Raw genomic sequence first — 16549 nt, 5'->3', positions numbered from 1 at the left:
AGAGTTTGTCAATGTGAAGGCTGTATAAAATAGGAAGAAAGATTTATTTCTCTTTCGTAATTTGAACATTTGAGCAACAGTTGTAAATAATTATAGCAACCTGACTAAGACAAAGTGGATACATCAAATTGACAATAGTTGACAAGACTTCTTAGATAAAGAGTTAATCATATGAGGCTAAAGGAAGAAAAAACATTGGGATTCCTGGTTTCAAGATTATTCGGAAAAGCTTGAATGACATTGGCGCAAGAATATTTTTTGAGGGTAGATGGTGGAAGAAAAGAAAACAATAATATCGGCGAGTGGAGAAAATGTCGTTCAAAATGAATGAACAGAATCAGGTAAAGCTTTTGAAGTTAAATACGTTAATCATACTAGTATAACTAGCCATGAAGAATACGAATGGAATTGGAAACTATTCGGTTCTACAATTCGTGTGCCAGTCTACTGTACATTCAAGGAATTACAAGGCGTAGCTTATTGTATACAATTTCTGCTGGACTAAGTTTTTACGTAGATCGGTGCGTGGTTTTGGGGAATGAATTTTGATTCTTTTCAATGCCAACTATTGAGGAGATTGCGGAGGATCTTTTGGCACTTTGCTTATTACGTGCTTAGGTATTTCATTTGTCATCATCAACCGAGAACTGGTTTCAAGTTTTCGATCAAGGTAACGGGAAATCGTGGTACTGTGAAGTTTTAGGATTTCAGCATTTAGATTATGTTACTGTTTGAAAAGCATTTCATATCAATCGGACAAAACGAGTTTTGTGAGGCCGAGGACTTGATCAACGACTCTGGTTCCGTTGCTAGTATGGAGAAGAGTCTGGTAGATGATCCATTGTTGGTGGGGGGCAAGCGTTCAAGGAAGATAAGGTAATCTGAGGCTAGGATTGTACAGCAACAACTTGAAAGAAATGTGGAGCAACTAGTCTAGGAATTTAGAGCATGTGGTTCTTGACAGTACCATAGCCATGGTAATAACTTGAACTAGGCGTAGAGGAATACATTCCCACTGCACTTGGAGCAACACCAACCCCATTCATGTGGTCACACTTGGAAGAGACCGATTGAGTGGGTAAACTTGCAATAGATGACAGCGAGTCAGTTGACGTCTCATGTCCACTCAATATAGGTTCTTCCATGGAACTGGCCGTTCTCTTGGATCTAAATCCCAGGCAGTCATTGGGCAAGAACGTTTTCTGGCGCTTGATCTCTGGCATGTTTTCATCAGTGTAGTGGTGCACCTTCCGATAGTGGACTTGAAGACATTGCTTGGTGGTGAAGGCCGATTTGCAGAGTTCGTGACGGCAGTGGAACGGTTTCACTCCCCAATGAATGAGCATGTGTTGCTTGAGATTGGATTGTTGGGTAAAATGTTTATGACATTTGGGGCAAATGTGCTCTTGCTGACGATGGTGTACTTCTTTGACGTGTCGATTTAACGCGTACTTCGAACTCAGGATCATTTCGCATTGGTTGCAATGAAGTTGCTCTGACCGTTCATGGACTTGTTTCACGTGCTGCTTTAGAGCCTTCGGGTCCAGATAGACCTTGCCGCACTTCTCACAGGCCTTTTTCATGGGTTTCTCCAAAGAATGAATGCGAGTTTTGTGCTTGATCAAGCTGTTGTACGTCTCGAAGCGCTTGTTGCAATACNTTTTTTGAGGGTAGATGGTGGAAGAAAAGAAAACAATAATATCGGCGAGTGGAGAAAATGTCGTTCAAAATGAATGAACAGAATCAGGTAAAGCTTTTGAAGTTAAATACGTTAATCATACTAGTATAACTAGCCATGAAGAATACGAATGGAATTGGAAACTATTCGGTTCTACAATTCGTGTGCCAGTCTACTGTACATTCAAGGAATTACAAGGCGTAGCTTATTGTATACAATTTCTGCTGGACTAAGTTTTTACGTAGATCGGTGCGTGGTTTTGGGGAATGAATTTTGATTCTTTTCAATGCCAACTATTGAGGAGATTGCGGAGGATCTTTTGGCACTTTGCTTATTACGTGCTTAGGTATTTCATTTGTCATCATCAACCGAGAACTGGTTTCAAGTTTTCGATCAAGGTAACGGGAAATCGTGGTACTGTGAAGTTTTAGGATTTCAGCATTTAGATTATGTTACTGTTTGAAAAGCATTTCATATCAATCGGACAAAACGAGTTTTGTGAGACCGAGGACTTGATTAACGACTCTGGTTCCGTTGCTAGTATGGAGAAGAGTCTGGTAGATGATCCATTGTTGGTGGGGGGCAAGCGTTCAAGGAAGATAAGGTAATCTGAGGCTAGGATTGTACAGCAACAACTTGAAAGAAATGTGGAGCAACTAGTCTAGGAATTTAGAGCATGTGGTTCTTGACAGTACCATAGCCATGGTAATAACTTGAACTAGGCGTAGAGGAATACATTCCCACTGCACTTGGAGCAACACCAACCCCATTCATGTGGTCACACTTGGCAGAGACCGATTGAGTGGGTAAACTTGCAATAGATGACAGCGAGTCAGTTGACGTCTCATGTCCACTCAATATAGGTTCTTCCATGGAACTGGCCGTTCTCTTGGATCTAAATCCCAGGCAGTCATTGGGCAAGAACGTTTTCTGGCGCTTGATCTCTGGCATGTTTTCATCAGTGTAGTGGTGCACCTTCCGATAGTGGACTTGAAGACATTGCTTGGTGGTGAAGGCCGATTTGCAGAGTTCGTGACGGCAGTGGAACGGTTTCACTCCCCAATGAATGAGCATGTGTTGCTTGAGATTGGATTGTTGGGTAAAATGTTTATGACATTTGGGGCAAATGTGCTCTTGCTGACGATGGTGTACTTCTTTGACGTGTCGATTTAACGCGTACTTCGAACTCAGGATCATTTCGCATTGGTTGCAATGAAGTTGCTCTGACCGTTCATGGACTTGTTTCACGTGCTGCTTTAGAGCCTTCGGGTCCAGATAGACCTTGCCGCACTTCTCACAGGCCTTTTTCATGGGTTTCTCCAAAGAATGAATGCGAGTTTTGTGCTTGATCAAGCTGTTGTACGTCTCGAAGCGCTTGTTGCAATACCGACATTGAAATGGCAACGAATTGTGAACGTCTCGACAATGGTTAACGATCTCCTTGGCCCCAATCGATTTGAGATTGCAATCAGGACAATAGTAGATTCGATTCTGAGGATTCCCCTGAAAAGACAGGTCATGCCACAAGGAGATGTGTGTCCGATAATCCATGACCGAGCTGAACTGACCATGGATCGAGCAACGAGAGCATACCTTTTGATTGGCCCAAGATTGGGTCCAACTCGTCCAAAACTCGGTGGTGGGATCCTCTTTGGAAAAATATTTTAATTGCGTGTTGGGTGGAAGATCCGAGTTGGTAACTAAGTAGAGACTGTTCTTCATTGAGATCAATAACACGTTGGCTTCCGTGATGGAGTCGGCCGGATTTACGTATCGAAGCCAGTTAGAGGATTGCTCCTGGCGGGTAATAACACATTTTCTAGTTCCATTGTCACAATGCAGGAGCCACATATTAGTTTTGTCCTCGTCGAAGTCAATCTTGCTTTCAGGGTACTCCAAACCACGGAGAGGACCCAACCGGGTGTAGGCCCGAAGAGGGGCCGAAGTCCAAATGGATCCCTCGCGTATCATGAGTTCTGGTGGGAGGCCTTGCTTATGAGTGGAGGAGTTCAAGATCACGTGCTTTGGATGGTGAATGAACTTGTAGTAGTAACAGTCGTTCTTGGTTTGGTGAGTTCGGTTACAGTTTTTACAGAACCAAGTGTAACCAAAGGCAACTGATACCCCGGTGCAATCAATGGGAGCCATATGTTTTTCTTTCCGCTTCATTTTGACCAACTCCTCAGACATATCGCCGGGCAGATAGTTTGGGCCTAGATTTCCCCCATTCATGGATTGGGAGCCATCATGTGCAAACCTCTGGTTGGGCTGAGTCTCATCGACAATATCGTTGAGGATGAAGTTTTGAATGTCGTTGAGCTCCTCATCATCGATGGTAGGTTTGTCAGGTGAGACTACGGTGGTCTCCGTAGGAGCATAGCATTGGGACATGATGACCCAGAAGTCGGGCTCTGAGAGCGGTTCCACATCTTGAATTCGGGTCCTCATCAGAAGCCTCAGTGCTCTACTCATGTAATCCTCAAAGGATAGGCCAGAGGACTTTTGCAATTCAAGAAACGGCACTTTCTTCTGGTTCCACACCCGGTTCACTTCTGAAATCCCATTGAAATGACACCCGCAAGTTTCGTTGTGCACATTCACCAGATGCCCCAGCGTATTTCGCACATCCCTGTTGAACTTCTCCAAGATGGGTCGTATAGCATTATTCAAGACCTCCAATCTCAGAGACAGTTCCCATTCATGCAGAGCTTGTAAAGAATTTGGGGTTGTGTATGTGCAAGATGGCTTGTAGGCATCCATCTTGAATTTTTTTCCCTCCCAGCTCTGCCTGGGTGGAGACCTCAAGCACTACTGCCCAACTGCAAAATATTGATCTCCAGGCAGCAACGTCACATCCGCCGGGCTCGATGCTTTTCTCGTTGAAGCACTCCTTGCAAACGAGAAGAACTAGCTTTAGCTCGTCAGTCAGCCAGTCAGCCAGCCAGGGAAGTGGAAGAAAGGGGTTTGGAGAAAAATGGCACTCTCCCTCATTTGCATTGTCCTCTTGTGCAAAAAAAAACTTTACAAGCTCTCCCAGTGACCATAGTGTCTTTCACTCACCAACCCTTGGCCCAGGTAGGGCGACACTTTACAACAGGGGCCATAACTTGGCAAAAAATGGTCCAAACCTTCAATGGACGGGCAAGAATCGTCCCCAACCCAAAAGCAACATATGGTTTGGCACTCTCATCTCCAACTATTCATCTCAAGACACCCTAAAATACGTACATCCCTCCATCCATTTCAACTTCACTTTCCTTCTTATCCGCTCATCTCTTAAACCTGAGGTTGCGTGAGTGCCCAAAGGAGCAACGCTCCCTCGTCGCTCCATCCAGCCTCCCAATAGCCGAGATCCCCCTTTGGCGGGGTTTGCCCTGACGGGAGGAGGGTGGAAATTGCGTTTGAACCAATCAAGAGGCGGCGATGGATGAATGAGGGGCCAATGAGAAACTCGGATTGGGTTGGAGGGACGGAGCCTCAGGAAATGAGAACGGGGTCGTAAAAACGAGTAGCAGCTTCGCGAAGTAATCAAGACTGCAAAAAGATCTTCTTCTTTGTAGGCTTTTCATTTCGGTGGCGAATGTTACTGATATGACTGTAGTGGTGGTGGTGGTGGTGGTAGTGGTAGTTGTAGTTGTAGTGGTGGGGAGACACAGGAAGACGATGAGCATGATGAAGACGAAAGAAGATTGGCTCAGAACATAATATTTCTCAGACGCCTGGTCTCCTCACATTGGCTTTCCTGTCTTTGCTCGAGTTGATTACCAGGTTCTTGGAGAAAGAGGGCTGCAATTATTTTTGGAATGACCTGGGAGGTGCATTGTTTCCTTCAGTTTTAGATACATTCAACCGCGTCGATATTCTTCCAAATGGCCCGTAAATAGTATCATTACGTCCATAATCATAATCGTCAATACGTAAGCAGATGCGTGTTCCTGGTTGTACAATAATTTGCCAAACTCCTTAATGTCTTTATTCAGACAGCGAGAACCAAAGGCATTACCACATGGTCAGGAGTGGTAATTTCAGACCGATAAACAGTAAATTAAGCTGCCGATGTTTCCCTTGGCGTTGTTCTTTGGTCACGAAAACAAAACCACATCTTTGAAAAATAACTTTGGATGCAAACCGAAGTGAAGCATGGTAAAGTCAAGAGTAGTCATTTGTGACTCTCTGGCCCAACCAATATCCGTTTATGTGAGCAAAAACTCTTTTTACAACCTACCTACCCTCCTTTCTTCATCTAGCCATCCATCCATCCATTCCATCTATCCAACTCTTGTACTAACTCTAAAGTTTCCTACGACAGTAGACATCCTCGCTGTACTCGGAGTTGGTCGTAGTTGTCATCTTCAGTGCCTTGTTATTTTGGCTCAGTTCCTTCACATCAGGCCGATTTCTGCAATCGAGATCCTCAAGAGGATCTTTGGAATGGTCACCAAAGATAGCTATACGTAGGTTTGGTGGCGTTCTTGTCATAACAGGGAGAGAAAACAGAATCGTGTTCTTTTTTTCAAATTTTAAATTGCTATTTCAGCAATTCTCAATTCAAACAGGGTATTAAGAGGCTAGTGTAGGTTACATTAGAAGAGCCTCATTTCAACTGCAGTTGCATTTATTTCATTCACTGATTCATTGCATCTCATTGATATTCTCTTTTGTCATTGCTGAGCCAATTGAAGCTGCATGACAGATCTTTGACAACATTTCCATATTGCATTTCAATTTTTATTGCTGAGGATTACACAATTTCAGTACCTGATAATAGATGGCCCCTAAAAAGGTGTCAATTCCATCTCCTAAAATGTGATCAATTGCAATTTATGTGTGTTCACCTCTTAAAAAACATCCACCTAACACAAAAATTGTCCAAACGGAAATGAAACAACAGGGCATGATTTCTGTGGGTTCCCATATTGGGGAATATCACATCAGGGTTGGTGGGAATGACTAGAGAATTAGGACAATTGACTAGGTGAACATGAACATAATAAATAAATGATGTATAGATGACTAGAGTTGATTGATTTGGACTAAGAGGATTGACTAGAAGTTGTTGGTTTGACTATTGACACATTGAAGTAACAGCTGCACGATGAAAAGCAGCACAAATTTTGGGAGGTCATTGGGGCACTTTTCAAAACAATAAAGGTACTAAAAATCCAAGATATAAATCTCAATATTGGACAAAAACAGTTCCTAAGGTTTCAAAAAGTTTATTGCAAAAATACGAAATTCTAAAAACAAAAAAATCAGCCGCAAAACGGCCTTTTTCTTCCAAAATTAGTTTTTATGCATGTTAATAAGTGAAACTTAGACAGTTCATAAAAATACCTACCTACATGAACCATTCCTTTAATGGATAAAAGAACTGAACCTTCAGTTTAATCCCTCAGCAAAGAGAAATGAAGCCTCAAAAATAGGAGTGATCTCTCAAAATTTGAAGATGAAGTCATTTTCCTTTCCCGCTTCAATGAGTCAATGATCCATCCTCTCTCCGGGTCACCACGTCCACCGGTCCTCCCCAACTATCCAGGCATTGATGTCTCCCCCAACGCCTTGGACACCCCAGGGTCAACCTGGCCCCGTCACCGCTGCATCCACGGACCTTCCACTGCACCCATGGGATCACACTCTCGCTGCGACCACAGCCATCCCACTAAACCATGCCCGCCCGCAACCATGGCCATTCCACAAGCATCATGTCTCTTCTGGGCCCAAGTTCCGCATTGGCGCCCTCAGTTGTCTAGGGGAAGGTTCTTCTGCCTGGAGGCGGCTACTACCGGCTAGTCCATGTATGATTGCCGGGTGGTGGCTGTTGACTGGATATTTATTGATTGGTTGTGGAGGTACGAGGACTATGTCACTTATACCGGCCGGTTCTTCAGGAATAACTCTTGATAAGTACAACATAGAGCAAACTTTATTTTTATTATTTTTTGACATAGTCACCTGCAATTTAAAAACACTTGTTACATTTTTTAAACCCAACCCTCAAATACGAATATGAGGCCATTCTCTGAGAGTTGCCTTAACACCCCCTGTACGGCCAATTCTAGCTCATTTTGAGACCCAAACGGATGAAATTCACAATACCATGGAAAAAACAATTAAGTGAAAGTGCAGCTTCTCCTTAGGCCTGTTGTAAACATTTGAAGCATTCCAGAGCTGGCTAGTTTATTTTAAGATTGTGAGTTGAGACTTCAGTAAATGAAAGTAACACCATCTAACTCATTATGCTACGGGCTTTGTGCACAGAGATGATTGCAAATCTGAAGACAAATTAAATATACAATGGACGTCTTCCACTTATTGTCCATTCAAAGGATTATGCAAAACTTAATCAAGTTGTGTTGTTTTGCACACGGGTCAATTTGTATCAATTTTCAGCAAAACGGATTTAAGGTAATCCTTGACACCACAACAATCACCAATGTTATGATCACCTTTTTAAGTAAAGTATTGAAATAAAATATGATTTTTTTGTGCGTCATTTGTGTATGATATGTGTATCATTTGCTTCTGGAGTTTTTTAATGACCCTGTATTGACTGTTTCTTTCTTTTTCTTCTGTTCAGTTCTTTGGGAGGCATGATCATAAAAATGCATTCTGGGAACGAGAAAAACGTAAAACATTCAAGACTCGGTGACAATGGTTGCATCGAGATTTGGCGATAAGCATGCACTGAATTCTAAAAATATATTGCTAGAAACATTCCGGTGCATGAAAAAAACCCTCCTAGTAAGGGCTTACTGAGAAGGCCCAGGTTTTCTTTACATTTCTTCTACTGATTAGAATGTCGGAAAAATGCGGTCAAAATTTTGTGGATCTGGTACGTGAAGCGTCATCGATTCTAATTCATATCGATCAATTTGTGAAAGAATGCAAATTGAAAATATCTTTGTTCAAAATGAGGTAATATACTTTTATGTGTCGATACGATTTCCATGTTTGAATTTGTCTTAGGTGAATTTAAAGAAAATACCCGCTTATATGCAGGCTTTCTGTGCCCAGATTTAATGATAGTTTGTCTCGTCTCCTCCTTTTCTGACTTTCTTTCGAGATTTTAAACGCATAAACGATTTGAAAATCCTCGAGTGAAACCATTCGGGTTCATTTGTTCACTTCCATTTAAGTTTTAAAAAGCCCACCTTTATTCATTTTCAAAGGAACAAAACCGTAGTTGGTGTTAACCGCAAACCCAAACCTACCTATGGTGGGTTTGAGCTGGGCTACAATATATTTCGACTTCTTTGTTTGATCTAGTCATACCATTGGTTTTCTTAGCTAAATCAGAAGCTATTTTGAACATTCTTAAAGCTCTGCCGATTCAGAAAAAAGCCTCGAAACAAAAAGAGTCGAACTCTTCCTTTTTTGCGCCAACTGCCGCCGTTCTCATTTTGTCGCCTCCTTTCCCTTGCCAAAAGGGAAGAACTCGGAACAAAAATGTTCTGTAGTCTAGACGGTATCTATAAAGGAGGGTTTGAAAAAATGGAATTAATGCTACTGTCATTGTTGATCCCCAATTCCCACTAAAATTTATGTATTTCCAGTTGGATATCAAAGAAGTCAATAGCTTGATTTTGGCAAGGAGTGGTTCAATATCGAAGAATTGCACGGTGTTTTTGGTCTAATCCTTAGGTGGGGAAGTGCCATGACTCTAGCAAAACATTTTTGTAATTGCCCTTTGAGCCAATGTTCAAAATAGGTTTGAAGTTTTGGTGATTCTTGAATGAAGATATGTATGATGTGAGGGTGTAAAAAGGCATGTATCGAATAGATTTTTTTCTTCTTCTGAATATTGTAGCCTTTGGCGAGTGACGTTAAAAACTATTTGGGCACTTGTTCATGGCTCTGGTGAGCACTAAAACGCCTTAAAATGAGGGCAATTGACGATTAACATGAAGCAGCGACCTAAATCATAATTTGATTGTCAAAGTAAAAGCATTTAATGAAAACCTCAACATGAAGAAAAGGTATATTTGGTTGTTTCTTGGTGTTACCTAGAAACGTTCAGTGTTGTGCTATTTCTATCTGTCAACAATTGACCAAGAATATTCGAGGTAAGAGCCCAAAAATTGAGTTAGATGTCTGCTTTGGAGAATGGAAATGAAAGTATAATAAAGTAATTTCCAAGATTTTGCGGAGGGATCATGTTTGAGTTGCTTTGATGAGTTTTCGATGTTTTTATCAAAATTGTTTGAAAGCTTTAGAAATGTAACCTAAGTGAAAGAAAGAGGCAAAATGGCGAGGACTTTTGTCGGCCTTGGCCTTTTGGATGTATGAACCCTTGGTTTGTGGGCCATTGTAGTAACCAAAGGCCTGCTTTTTAAAGCTCTTACCTCGGAGTTAGGGACTTGGGCGTTAACATGTATGAAAATAAACTCGTCAAAGTATTGAATGGATGCTCATGCTGGGTAACGTCCTAGCCTTAATTCAGAGGTACGAGCGTTTAAAAAAACCTCGCTTAGGTCATGGTAAGTCATAATTAATCAGGAAAGTTGACCCCCGGCTTTGACGTGAACCACCAGCTTTTAACTGGGTTTCCCAGACCTTAGGGTGTCAGCCAAGCGATTCCCGAGACTTGTATAAACAATGCAAAATTACACTAGAATATTCTTTTGAAATGGCAATTTCGACTATTGTCAAGCTTTTTTCTGAAAACTCCGAAAATATGTTTGAAGAGTACAAAATAGGGTCTGTTTTTTGAAATGGCTTAGCAAGCGCTCCATCAGGTGAAATATGTAAAGCTATTGATGAATAAATGACGCTAGAGATATTTTTTCGGTTCAAGCACACACTCCTTCTGTCTGTAATTGGGCTTATTTTTGGACACATTTAGTTAAAAGATATCAAATTCAGGGAGCCACTGGGTTGATGGCTTGTATGACTATTTTGGTTGAAACCAAACAACTCAAGAGAAGTGGATCTGCCTCGCACATTGTTCTAAAATATTCTTAAAACATAGTCTCAACTAGGCGCTAGTCTCAGCAGGCTTGGTGGGAGGGTTATTTCTACCACTATAGCCCTAACTTGAACCACAGGGCACGCCTTGAGAGCTGTAACGGTGGTAGGATTCCTGCAACCTGAAATTGTCTCTAGTCGACCTTGGATTACAAGATTCACTTATTTTAAACCTTTAAGAGCAGGGTTTTTGGCCCAAAAAGGGAAGGATTTTGAGGTTCAGTGAAATCCATTCGTTTCTTACCGCCGGGAATAAAAAAAAGCGAAATGGGCTGCTTGGCCGGGTTTCGGCTGCTCGGACAAGTTTGGGCCGAGACAAGATTCTAACATTTATTAGCAATACCATGGTCTCTATCATGGTTATTATGATTTAGAATCAATACAGAGACACCAAGGCATACATTCCATTCAAAATATTTTCCTTGCTTACTTGGCAAATTTCTGTATTTCTCGTACCATCATCTCGTTAAATCGACAGCTTTTTGTTTGGTTGAGCGGAGCTTTGCCCACTCAGACAGTACGAGAGGAGGAGAATCAGTTCCGTTGATCTAATGACTTGATACTTGAAATGCAGAGATTGGACTTGCGAGTAAGCAATTACAAATATTTGAATGAGATGTATGCCTTGGTGTCTCTGTATTGATTCTAAATCATAATAACCATGAAAGAGACCATGGTATTGCTAATGAATGTAATAAGCTTTATGCAGAGATTATTAAGTAAACAATTTACTGCCCAAGTCATGTGCCACAATGGATAGGCCATCAACGAACTCTTTTGGGAGACGTTTCAAATTCTCGATGGGTAAAATTCCGATCAATTATGACGTGTAAATCAGGAAGTTGTATACTGTATGATGGATTACGCACCAACACTTTTGCAATCATCATTTCCAACAAACCAGTACTAGGAAAAGCACATTTCATAAGTTTTTGGTGACTAACTTTAAAATAATCTTGTTTGCTTTTTTTGCACAATTTAGTGGAAAAATATGATGTTGAAAATGTTGAAGATGGTGGTGGTATGTTGCAAGTATACAATATGCAGGTCTCGGTTTATCGTTTGGATATCAAAAGTGTTTGTAATTATACTCTTATGGAATTCGAAAAGTCTCTCAGAAGGGTCGGTGTTATATTTTTGGTGATACACTACATCAGCAATAAGTTGTTCTGCAAAAATACATTTACCTCAATTTTTTTGGACTGCTTTCACCGATTTTGAGAAGGTCTTCTATCTCGAGGGGAAATGCTGAGTTACCACGGCTGCCCAAAAAATGCAAATACATGATTTTCACTTACTGCAACCCTTCTGCATTTTCCCCATTTTGTCTTCAAAGTTGATTTTTTTCATTGATTTTACTCTCTTTCTGGAAAATATAAAACAAAAGTGATAATCATGCATTTTTTTCTGCGAACTTGCTTACTGTTACTGGGATCGGAATCCCAGTAGATCAAGACGAGAACTTTATTCATCTTCCTTAGCTTTTAGTTGTATATGTTATTTGATCGACCTACAAATTAGAGTTGGCTGATCTGGCTAACCCTTGAATATAAGGTTGATCAGGAACTTTAGTCAAAAACTTGTCCAAGTCTGGCTTAAATCCTGCTACTGGATCAACGCCTGGATACGCCCTACGAATATTTGAAGGCAACAAATTGAACAATGAAGGGGCCCTAGACAGAAGAGAGTTGGACTTCATTGTTGTAACTAGCCTGGATTCTTGAGGGCTTGAAGGTGGTGTTAAAACGTACCTTAAGCCTCTACGGTCACTACAATTGACCCTAAATCCTGGGTCGGGACAAAGCTCATGAATGCTTTTGAACACGTACAATATCAGATACCTTTCGTACCTTCTCTGAGTACTGTACAATCCCAACCTTTCTAACCTCTCCCAATACGAGAGCTCTCTCATTCCTGTGATGCTCCTAGTGAGGCATCTTTGGACTTGTTCGACCTTTTGCAAACCTGCTGAACTCATTGGAGCCCAAATGGGCAAGGCATATTCAAGATGCGGCTGAACAATCGACTTGCACAGCGTTAGCATCGTGATACTATCTCTGGACTTAAACGTGCGATATATCCAACCACATGTTTGAAAAGCTTTACCAACTTTCAACTGGATATGCTCATCGAACTTTCCATTATCTTGGAGGACCACACTTAAATCCTTCATGGATGAGACCTGCTCAATCTCCTTACCTTCATCATCTAATAGTGGAGTGTCTAATGGCGTCGACCCAAAGGTTATTGAGCGGAATTTCATTCCATTCAGTGCCATGTTACTCGCAGCAACCCAAGAGTAGAGTTTGAGTTTTTATAGTTCATGGCATTCTGTTTATTCATTGTTTTCTATTGGCTGTTTTGAAAAGAGTAAATTGAACTGGAAATGACTGCACTTTTTGATAATTTCTTTGCAGTTTTTACTCTTTTTTGAGATTTCTTTTTATATTTTTTTGCCAATTTTATTTACATTACTTGGACAGTCCTGTTGATCACACACGACTCAAAAGTGGAAGTACAGTAACAAAAAATTGAATATTGGTGAGGAGCCTGACAACACCTTTTCATGAATTATACCTGATAAAGTCAAAGTTCTAAACTGAAGTGAATTGTTGGATACTGTACGGCCCATTCGGCTTGGATTTACTCACAAGTTATGAACCGAAGTTTCGTTTTTATGGATAGATTTATCAATAATGCAGCATGAAATTCAGGTATATTTTTCCTTCAGACATATTACAAACGTCAAACTGTCGCATCAAGTGTCACTCAATATCCATGAAATTGTTTTGTTTTTTTCAAAAAAATTTGCTTTTGGATTTTGGTTGATTTCGGAACGTATTACTCCAAACTTGGTTTCTTATTTTTCCCGGGCCCACTCACAGTTGCTTTCTAGAAAACTAGGCCAATGGCAACACACTATGGTGCTATTTGATAAATAATTGCGCACCCGAAAATTTGAATTTTAGACCACAATTAAGAGGGTATAAGACATATACATAATTAGAAATATACCAAACGTGAAGTCACACAAGTTTTTACATATTTTGTTTCGACACTTCAATCATTAGATGATTTCTTGACCGTTCGTCCGATTTCTTTAGAAATCAAGCCTGATATATTTTAAGCGAAAAGAAAAACAAATGTCCAATGTTACATTGATATGAAATATAAACAGTGGCGATCCTCAGTGACAACGTAATTTTCAAACATTGAATCAAATTCTAAAGATATTAACAATATCAAGACTCTGGATGGGGGATGGAATTAAATTGATGAGACTAAAAGGATTTGTCCAATTGCAAATCTTATTGATCATTAGTACGCTTTTGCATTGGCAATATTCAAAATGTAAAAAAAAGAACGGATTGAATAAAAGGGGGCTAGATTACTGAAGTAAAGAAGAACCCTAAAGATTTACATATGGTTTATGCTTAGACCATTGAAAATTATGGACGTATCGCGACCAAGACTAGTCATAACAAAAAGCCAATTCAGCCCCAATTGCCTTTAGGCTCTCTGTAGAAACTTGGTCCGATTTTTTTGTCAGTCAAGATATCAGGGCTGCCAGGCATATGTTGGAAATTGCGTTTGCTTGAGCTTCAAGAAAGCTATAGACAGGACGAACCTGAGACATGACAAGACTAATGGTGCAGCCCTGATGACTAGTCTTGGTCATCGAGATACGTCCATAATTTTCAGTGGTTTATGGTTTATGTCAAACGTTTTGAATAAAGTTTTATTCCTTTGCATCACCCTGACAATGTAGCTGAAAGAAAGCAGTGTTGCCAAATTGATCACCATTGTAGTCAAATGGAAAATAGTAATTGGAAATGTACTTTGTGATGGAAAAACTCTTGCATACGACGCTTCTATTTCAATTTATTCACTATGACTCAATTCTACTGCACCTTTTCATATAATTCGCAAGGGAGAGACCCAGAGTACTTGTAAACATTTGTCCAAAAATCCGAAAGATTGCTCCTATATTTGGCGTCACTGAATGTCGTCAATAAACATTGTGTTGAATAACTGAGCAAGGAATATGGCGACCACTTACATGAAACTTTTCTCCGTGGCCCGCCCTCTGGCCTCACACGCCCTCAAACCCGCCCCTTTGGTGGCCAACGGGCAGCTTCAATTGGTTCGCCATCAATCTGGAGGTAATATTGACGGATAGATGAGTTGAGTAGAAAAATTTTCGTAACTGTCAAATGAAACTGGTCTTTTGCTTTTACGTTCTGAAAATGTAACCCATCTAATTATACTATACGTAACCGATCTCAATCTAGATGCTTATTGAGAGTTTTGTGAATAAACGCTGCCAAACGGCTTGATCACTAGGTAGCATAAATCAGATCGGAAGACCCATGAATGGCCCGAGATTGGACGGTTGGAGGATTATAGATATGTGAATCATGTCCCTGGGGTCAAATGTAAGGTACGATGAATTTGAGTCAAAAATAGTTTTGGGAGGTCACACGTGTCTTTTAGAGCAAAACGTGGCCATGTTTGTAGTTCTTCTTTTTTCATAAGTGGAACATAAGAAGCAAAGTAACTTGCCAAACCGAAATGACTAGGTATCCCAAAGATGACACTAAAGTACGAGCAACCTTGAGTGAGGAAAAGATCAAGACCAACCTCATCTCTTGAAGCAATGGGCACACGAGCTTCTAGAAATATGGACTGTGAACAAGTTTCCAGCCAAATTGGCCTGCTCTTGGTCAATGCAATTCTGAGACACTATTCGAACTGAAGTGATAAAGCAAAAAAACGTAGATCTATTCAATTAAACGCAGTCATTCTTAAATTATTTACTCGAAAAGTGATTGGTTTCAAAGTTATGTTGTCAAAGGCTTATGTTGCTGACCAAGAGGAGGCCGAAAATTCGATGTTATATAACTTTGGATATATCTGCCCGAGTTCCCTAAGAATAGTGTTGGGCTCAAATTTGGCCAAGTTCATCTATTCAACAAGATCTTGCCGTCGCATGAGTTGCTTATTTGGAATAAAGTGAACGGTTTGGGAGATAAGATTTGTTTTGCTTCCGTTAGCAGTCCAAATCTCTAGAAGTCCGTGGGCAAGACCAATTGTTAGTGCACGTAAATCAATTCTCATGTACCCGAATAAATATCCACCAACAAATTCATCTTGCACGACTTGAAATAGACCTCCCTTTTCAGGTGAATATGTGCAAACCAACCCATTCAAGGACGTGCCCACCTATGGCGAGCTCACCGAGAAGATGGCCAATACCTTGTTCGTGACCGAGCTGACCCGCGGGTTCATGGTCACCTTGGGTGCCATGTTCAAGGAGCCCGCCACCATCAACTACCCTTTTGAGAAGGGACCGCTCTCGCCCCGCTTCCGCGGAGAGCACGCCCTGAGGCGTTACGCATCAGGGGAAGAGCGATGCATTGCTTGTAAGCTTTGCGAGGCCGTTTGTCCGGCTCAGGCCATCACCATCGAGGCCGAAGAGCGATCCGATGGAGCCCGCAGGACCACGCGGTATGATATCGACATGACCAAATGTATATATTGCGGGTTTTGCCAAGAGGCCTGCCCTGTGGACGCCATTGTGGAGGGGCCCAATTTCGAATTCTCCACCGAGACCCACGAGGAGTTACTGTATAACAAGGAGAAGCTCTTGAACAACGGCGACAAATGGGAGGCTGAGATTGCGGCCAATATTGAGGCCGACTATTTGTACCGATAATAAGTGTTCGGGTTGTAACTTTATTCATTCTGCGATTCATTTCAAGAAAGTAGCTTTGTTAATTAACCGGCGATGTTCATGTTTTCTTGCGTTTCTTTTTCACCATCGGTTTCTTCGTGGGTTCGACGACTTCCGGCTTGGCAGTTTTCCGCTTCTTACTTCCGCCCACCACCGCCAACTTGGCCCACATG

At 41.2% G+C, this 16549-nt stretch overlaps 4 protein-coding genes across 4 annotated transcripts in view; 1 reads left to right on the top strand and 3 right to left on the bottom strand.

Moving 5' to 3' along the window:
* Positions 1–25: 25 nt before the first annotated feature.
* LOC131889181 (gastrula zinc finger protein XlCGF62.1-like) lies at positions 26–1650 on the bottom strand. Its single transcript, XM_059238211.1, has one exon. It carries the CDS (start codon positions 1581–1583, stop codon positions 942–944), a length of 642 nt encoding a protein of 213 aa, XP_059094194.1. The 5' UTR covers positions 1584–1650; the 3' UTR covers positions 26–941.
* Positions 1651–1667: 17 nt separating this feature from the next.
* LOC131889179 (PR domain zinc finger protein 4-like) lies at positions 1668–4507 on the bottom strand. Its single transcript, XM_059238209.1, has one exon. It carries the CDS (start codon positions 4436–4438, stop codon positions 2348–2350), a length of 2091 nt encoding a protein of 696 aa, XP_059094192.1. The 5' UTR covers positions 4439–4507; the 3' UTR covers positions 1668–2347.
* Positions 4508–14637: 10130 nt separating this feature from the next.
* Positions 14638–16424, top strand: LOC131888840 (NADH-ubiquinone oxidoreductase subunit 8-like). The gene is made up of 2 exons (XM_059237781.1): positions 14638–14805; positions 15826–16424. The coding sequence occupies exons 1-2, from the start codon at positions 14688–14690 to the stop codon at positions 16356–16358; spliced, it is 651 nt and encodes a 216-aa protein (XP_059093764.1). The 5' UTR covers positions 14638–14687; the 3' UTR covers positions 16359–16424.
* The window catches only part of LOC131888839 (WD repeat-containing protein 74-like), a gene marked incomplete in the record, with an annotated part of 3297 nt that continues 3110 nt past the window's right edge, over positions 16363–16549 (bottom strand). Inside the window, 1 exon segment of the mRNA XM_059237780.1 lies at positions 16363–16549. Within this exon segment, the coding sequence (XP_059093763.1) occupies positions 16435–16549 (115 nt within the window).

The sequence above is a fragment of the Tigriopus californicus genome, chromosome 10 (assembly GCF_007210705.1).
Source record: "Tigriopus californicus strain San Diego chromosome 10, Tcal_SD_v2.1, whole genome shotgun sequence".
NCBI lineage: Eukaryota > Metazoa > Arthropoda > Copepoda > Harpacticoida > Harpacticidae > Tigriopus > Tigriopus californicus.
The sequence above is the reverse complement of the archived record's forward strand: the minus strand, read 5'-3'. Positions and strand labels throughout refer to the sequence as shown.